The 7,857-nt window shown below is 31.9% G+C and overlaps 1 protein-coding gene across 1 annotated transcript; it reads right to left on the bottom strand.

The window, feature by feature from the left end:
• Positions 1–512: 512 nt before the first annotated feature.
• On the bottom strand, positions 513–7,611 carry LOC130951340 (geranylgeranyl transferase type-2 subunit alpha 1). Its single transcript, XM_057879992.1, has 9 exons — positions 7,508–7,611; positions 6,858–6,984; positions 6,568–6,730; positions 6,305–6,465; positions 5,588–5,692; positions 4,548–5,345; positions 4,255–4,435; positions 1,555–1,738; positions 513–1,210 (listed from the first exon to the last, which is right to left on the bottom strand). Exons 2-9 carry the CDS (start codon positions 6,971–6,973, stop codon positions 816–818), a joined length of 2,103 nt encoding a protein of 700 aa, XP_057735975.1. The 5' UTR covers positions 6,974–6,984; positions 7,508–7,611; the 3' UTR covers positions 513–815.
• Between the last annotated feature and the right edge of the window lie 246 nt (positions 7,612–7,857).

The raw sequence follows: 7,857 nt of genomic DNA, 5'->3' as shown, positions 1-7,857 counted from the left end.
TTAAGATAAGAATATATCTCCATATTTTTTAACATACAAATGCAAAACAAACAAAAAATATCAAAGACTGTATATGATTTTAAAAAAACATGACATGACAGAACAAAACACAATCACACAAAGTATAAACACAAAAAAATAAAATATTTTTATGTTTTATTTAATAATAAACTGAATATAAGATATAATAAACAATAAAAAATCTAATTTACCTTATTTTTTCTTTTATACAAAATTTAAAATATATATAATATTATGAAAAATTAATAGTAACAATAAAAAAAATTAATTATATCTCCATCCAGTGTCATAAAATACATTAATTCAATATTTTAAAACACAATATTTTTGTCTATACATTAATTCAATATTTTAAAACACAATAATTTTGTTTATACCTAAATACGATCTTGTACTTTTATATTTATGCCTCCATGTTTTATGCTTGCAAACAAATGCTCCCAAAAAGGCTTGCACGTGCTTTGCTTAAGCATCAGGAAAATATAATTAACATTTGATTAGGGCAGTGAAATAAAGGTCTATTCAATCATAAAGGATGTAATTGATAATGTAGCCCCAAAACAGGTAATAGGTATCTGCATACAGTTCAGAAAAAAAGGGGAAAAAAAATAAATGACAGAAGAAAGAAATAGTTGCCTTTATACTCGTTCAATTGAACTTACTACAAAAACCTGATGAGGAAAAACAACTTACAATTTATCAAGGGAAAGCATACCCTATTTGTGAATAATCTGAATGAAAATGTTACATTGTTGGAGAAGAAAGATGATAATTCATTTATTAAAAACCTCAGTTCAAGATAAGTCCTCTTCATCAAGCCACTTGAGCGTAGGCAAGACTTTGACAAGAAATGACCTGAAGTTCTCATCAGCAACCGGATTTCCTTTTGTGTCTAATTCTGTCAAGTTCAAACTCTGAAATATCAAGAAAGGCTCCCAAAATGTTGCTGCACTAATGCCGATGCTGTCTGCAAAGATTTCGAACTGGTCCCATGCAAATTCTTCAGTGTGAGACAAAGGAGAAGAACACAGGTACCTTTTTGTGTCAATAGAGTGTGATCCAATCTCATTGTATGAGATATTTAGCACTTTAAGTGACTTAAGCAATCTGAGAGGCCCCAAAGCAGTAAAACTACCCAATTTATTGTGACTCAGATTCAAACAAGATAGAAGTTGCATTGCCTCCAATCCTGTCAAAATATTCAGTATGTTGATTGTTGATAACTTTATTTCCACTATATATATATATATATATATATATATATATATATATATATATATATATATATATATATATATATATATATATAATGAGAAGGCATAATTATCGAAAGTGCATCGCCAAGGATAAAATCTTATACATTTCACCATCCAAGCAGAGACTAGAAATAACCTTTACGGTTCAACTTTAAGAATCCTAGATGGAATCAAGTTTCCATTTTGTTCTTTCACCAGATTTTGTACGCAATACAAAATAAGACTATGTTAAGTTATTAGAAAGTTATAGAAGAAAATAAATACATGAAAGTTATACCTTCAATTGATCGAAGTTGATTGTGGCTAAGGTCTAAAGTCTGAACCCATAATAAATTCTCAATTGACCCCATTCGTGACAATGAAAGATTTTGCAGTCGGAGACTGACATAACCAGCAAATGCCTCTATAGCATTTTTCTTGTAGTGGCAGTATGGTAGTAAAGAATCCCTAGATGAAGTTATCTGCAGAATGACCAAAATAGAAAGTGAAAAATTATTTGAGTGACTGAAAAAACTGACCATTTGCAAAAGAACAATTAACTGAAATTTTATGCTCTCAAAGCCTAAGCTTCTGGCTTTCCTCTGTCACAACAATGATGGAATATACATATATCATAGTTAGTGTCAAACTTGGTAACCAGCACCTAATGGCAATGTTGAAAGCTTGGATTCGGACTGTTATACAAGCTGTTCAGTTTTGGGAAGGCAGACCTACTTGACTTTTAAGTAATCAGATGATCATCTTTTGGGAACAAATAGAAGGAAGAAAGAGTGGCCAAAAAAACTATCTATTGGGTTTCTTGGCAAGCTTATCACCAGACTGCAATTTTCTGTTGAGGTGACCAAGAATGCAAAAGTGGAATCAATATAGAGAAGTAACAGAGGGCTGATGCAAACAAGAAGATGAAATGGAGAGAAAAAGTTTCAGATATCAATAAATGAGCCAACAGACATAGGAGGAAACATCTTTTATTGGATTTCCGGGTTAATGTTCAAATTCGTCCCTGAAGATCACGCGATCTTCATTTTCGACCCCGAATGATTTTTTTAATCAAATTAGTCCCTGAAAGATAAACTGTTAGTCAAATTAGTCCTTCGGCCAATTGGATGATGACGTGTCACGTTAGGTGCCATGTGGCGTGATGACGTGGCACGCCACGTGGCAGGTCAGTGACACGTGGCATGCTACGTGTCACTTGACATATAAAAAAGTTTTCTATTAGTCAAAATAGTCCTTGAAAGTCCAGACGTAAGTCATTTTCATCTCTCAAATTTTAAAAATTAGTCAAACTAGTCCTTATATAATTTTTTTATTTTTTCTTCATGAAATTATCTCTCTCCTTTAATTCTTCTCAAAATCTCTCTTATTCTTTTCTATTCTAAAACCTTTTTTGTTACATTACTACATTTTGCTGGAATATATATATACTGAAAATTGAAATGTATGTATTTATTAACCTAAACAAAGTTATATGCTCAAAATAAAAATTTATGTATGTTAACCTAAACAAAGTTATACCGCTATTTTTTTTCTACTACATCTTTTTTTTTTTCCATTACGGTATTACTTATATATAGGAGGTAATGGTAGTGATACTTAGAGTCAAAATTTAAGAAGATCCACAAATTTTGCTACAATTCCAAACTTTACAAAATATTAAAATTTGTTGGTTAATTATTATTATTATTATAATAAATGAATTGCTTCTTAAGCGTAATACGTGCAAACATCATAATAAATTTGTGTTTCATATGTTTGAGATAGATTATATAATTTTTCTTTTAATTTCACAAATCAATGAGATAAAATGAAATAGGAAACATTATACCTATGCATAACACAGGCTACTCCTTACTAGTACATTATATAAATAGATATGCTTCGTATTAAAATAAAATTCCTTTTGTTTTAAATGAAATATTGAAAAAATTATATTAGAATATTAAGATTCAAAAAGTGATTCCATAAACCAGTTTTTCAATTATTGAGTTTTACTATATAAATTAAATAATAATAAAAATTATAATTTTAAAAAAATTTAAAATAATTACTATATTATTTAGTAAAATTTAAAATATTAAATTTTTAAATATATAATCAATAATAATTTGATAAACTCATTTAAATAAAAAAAATTCACATAAAAAATTACAATTTGAAAATGTAAAATTTTAAAATACAAATGACAAAATAACTTTATAAAAATTGAATTATTTTTATTATTTTATGTAAAGAGAATTTTGTTTATTAAGGTTTAAAAAATAATATTAAAATTAGTAGTATAAAAAAATATTATAAATTTAATATTATAAAAAAATTATATAAGGATTAGTTTGACTAATTTTTAAAATTTGAAGGATGAAAATGACTTATGTCTGGACTTTCAAGAACTATTTTGACTAATAGAAAACTTTTTTATATGTCAAGTGACACGTGGTCACTGACCTGTCACGTGGCGTGCCACGTATTACTGACCTGTCACGTGGCGTGTCACGTCATCATGCCACGTGGCACTTAACGTGACATGTCATCATCCGATTGACGAAAGAACTAATTTGACTAACAGTTTATCTTTCACGGACTAATTTGATTAAAAAAATCATTCGGGGACGAAAATGAAGATCGCGTGATCTTTCAGGGACGAATTTGAACATTAACCCTTGGATTTCCTAATTTCAGTCAATTTTGAGAAACATCTTGACCATTTCCTTAGTTAAAGCTGATCAAACACATTTGGAGTATGGTCTATTATAAATTATACTAGAGCAAGAATAATCAAAGTAAATTTATCCATTTTAAGAACAAAATTGATAGTATAGTACTAATGCTGAAATGTGAAATGCAAGTTATTTGGTATTTTTTCCTTCTTGTTGTCCTTTGTAATGCATATTCATTGAGATTCACATATCTATTAACAAAAGTAGATGGAATTTCAAAGCATGCTTTCATGGATATTTAATACTTGAAAAACAATTACCTGACGAAGTAGCACTAGACTATGCTCATCCTTGTAATAAAGATAATGTGTTGGATCCAACCTCATCAAATCATCATAAAGTTGAAGAATTTCTTCAGTATTAACCATATTATTAGCACGTGAAGATGGTAAGGAATCAACAGCAGTCAACAGTCTAGCAAGTGTAAGCTTTCCAATTTTACTACAAAATGCAGCAAGCATGTTAGAAAGAAAAATGGGTAAAAAGGATCAAAATGAAATTAGAAGGTGACATTTCAAACCACAAAATCATCCAATTAGTGAATCAATCTTACCAGTCAATCTCTGACAATAAATCCCGAAATTGATTAATTTCATTAACAACTGCCTCCTCACATCGACCGGAAGTTGTAGGAATATGGTCAATCTCACTAGTTACTTGATCAGCAGAACAAATGGGCTCCGATTCCTGAAGATGATCAAACTTTTGAAAATCGTCATCCTTCCATGAATTACTTTTTCCCTCCTGTTGCTCAACAGGCTCTGTATAGGCAGTCTGTATACAGAGTTCAAATGTCACACGAGAAGGGTGGCCATAATCATATCCACTTGAAGATACAATACCCTTGGAATGACCAAGGCTGATCTCTACAACATAAGTTTTAGAAAGTTGGACCTCCAAATTTCTAATGTCCAGATATGCGACCCAAACTTGAGCATTATTTGAGTTGTTTGTTGAAAGCGGTTTCCAAACAAGATTCCCACTTAAAAGTTCGGATTTGACATTTACTGTGGATGAATTGACACCTTCAACAGCTTGATTGAAATAAAGAATAATTGGGAGTGTCCCTGTGTTTGGTAGTGTAGAATTTAACACAGATAAACCAGAACCATGAAGACATTTGTTTCCCTGTAGAGTTATATTAAATCCATGGGAAGGCCAAGATGAAACAAGTAGAGGAGCATCAATTTTCACTGTTTGATCAATAAGCCAAAGATGATAAAACCAGCCACTTTGATCATCTGGATCAGTAAAAATAGCATTGTGGACAAGTTCAAATTCCCCTTCCAAAACGTTCTCTTTAGGGAAATACCCTTCAGCCTTTCTCTTTAGCAAATTAGATAAAAGGATGCTGAAATTTTCCCAATTGGGAATGAAAGATAAAACAAATTCATCAAGAATCGCATTTTATCCAGCGAAACAGAATTATAAATTAGCTGAGCAAGAATGGAGTTTAGGAGAATTGAAATGAGCCCTGAAATAAAAAACCTTTAACAAAATGCGAACATAAAATACTTCAAAAAATATAAGAAAAATATACATACTGTTTATAAAGATTAAAATTTTTACAAGTAACAAATACTTATATCATACCTACGATTATGCCACGCAGAGTAATTGCTAAAATTAGCACCTATCACTTCCTCCGTGTACTTCAACTCATCCTCATCTGGCCTTTTCATCAGCGCAGCAACAAACCTGAAAGAAGCACCACCAATCTTAACAAATAAAAAATGAGGCATCAATTCAATTTGCATAAATGCTTTTCAATTATTTTCTTTCATTTTTATTTTCATTTACGGAATAGAAGTTTAGATAAATAGGAACCAGTTATCCTATCAAGATTAGGGTATGCCTTTAGGTTCTTTGAGCATTTACAGATGTATTTATCGATTAGGACCCCACCAAAATGGTTCTCTCACAGGAAGTGAGAATGGAACTAGCGTCGTTGTGAGATAAGGAACCATTCATTACCAACTCAGCCAACCGTCTTTCAAAACAATAAATGTCATTTATAATTTCTAGTTCACTTCTAACCTATGTCGGCTAAACCCAATCAACAAAAAGAGAAAAGAGGGGGGGGGGGGGGGATGAACATTTTGATTAAGATCCTCTAAAGGAACTGAGGAAGACAACATTTTTTTTTCTTAAAAAGTAATAACAGTTTATCAATATTGATACTGATCTAGGACTTCTTCTGTATTTTTCATATATTATTACTATGTCATGTATTCTCATATCGATAAGCAACATCAGAAAATCATATTGCAACACATAAAAGAACAAAGAAAAAGGAGCAGGATTTCAAACCTTCGGTAGTTCCAAGCATGGAAATTTCGAGGATCGGCCTTCTGAAAAGCATCAAGAAGCCGCAACTCTTTGTCAATGGAGGAGTGACCCTTGCTCAATACCCATTTCCTGTGATACCACGCACCGTACGACTTGAAATTTTTCCTCAGTGCATTCTCAACCTTTTAAAATTATTACTTATTAAAAACAACACTCCACCTTCAAAATTTTACTTCAATCAACCTTTTCTGTTTTGAAATGATTGGACCTATAAATTAACTCACCACCCTGAGTTCTTCATCGAGTATGGATTTAACAGTTTCAGGATCAGAGTGTGAATCAGAGAGGAAGCTTTCAACTGCGAGCTTTCTGTAATTCCAAGCTGTGTGCCATTCTGGATTGTTCTCTAGTAACTTCGCATTTCCCTCTAGAGCTTCCTTTGTATATCTGTTAAAATTAGGTTTGCCATTTTCTTTAAGAAAAAAATCCAATTTGAATTGAGAATAATAGTTATCTATTATCACTGAATAAACAAGAAAGAAGTGGTTTTGAAGAATTAGAAAAGGGGACTGACATGCGGTTGTGGTGATTGGCAAGGAAGTGCGACTGAAGCGAACGGAGTTTTTCTGCTTTGGCTGATAGAGCTGCTGTGTCTTCTTCCTTCAAAGCATTCCGAGGACGACCGTGCATCTTTCTTTTTCCTATCGAATGAGTATGGTGTATTAGTAATGGATTATTAATATAAATGAATGTGTATTTATTTTCTTCATAACATGGATCAAGTAAATATCTACATGCACAGATACATATAAAAAGGAATCAACAATTTCTGAGCGTAAAGCCGATTGAAACTTGATAGGCTTAGTATATGCCTATACGGTATGGTATATAGAAATTGTATAGTGTAAAGAAATTGGACAGTTTAGTACAGTGCATTTTGCTATCAAAATCAATTCTCTTGGATGCAAATGAATATTGTACTCTAAATCCACGAAAAGGTAAAAAGATTCAGCCAAAATCATTGTAATTGACAGTTGCAACCATTTAATCACAAAGTTTCAGCACAAACATCATTTAGCAACAACAGAATTGATATAATGAAACAGAAATTGGAATTGCAACAAACAAGAAACGTAATTGAACCATTTAAGAGATCGTGGCAAGAACAACAAATTGGGGCAAAAAGGAGAAAAAAAAGAAGAAGGTGGAACATAAGAGCAGAACCGGAAGGCACAGGGCAGAACAGCAACAGGAAGAAGGCAAAAGGCGAGTCTTGAAACAATCGTCGCCGCCGCCGGAGAAGGACGAAGACGTGCCGCTGGTGGTGTTGTCACCAAAGAGGGGTTTGCACGGGATTTTGGAAGGTTAAGGGTAGGGCGGAGACTGAGCTTAACAATCAGTCTACTACTGTAAAAGTGCTTAGTTTAAATTTGGCTATGGTAGAAAATTGATTCAATATCCATTCCTACCCTGATCATTTTTTCGAAGTTCTGCCAGGTCACGACAAAAAAAAAAAAATACATATATATATATATATATATATATATATATATATATTTTTTTTTTTCTATTTT

The sequence above is a fragment of the Arachis stenosperma genome, chromosome 9 (assembly GCF_014773155.1).
Source record: "Arachis stenosperma cultivar V10309 chromosome 9, arast.V10309.gnm1.PFL2, whole genome shotgun sequence".
Classification (NCBI taxonomy): Eukaryota; Viridiplantae; Streptophyta; class Magnoliopsida; order Fabales; family Fabaceae; genus Arachis; species Arachis stenosperma.
This window is presented reverse-complemented; position numbering and strand designations above follow the sequence as displayed.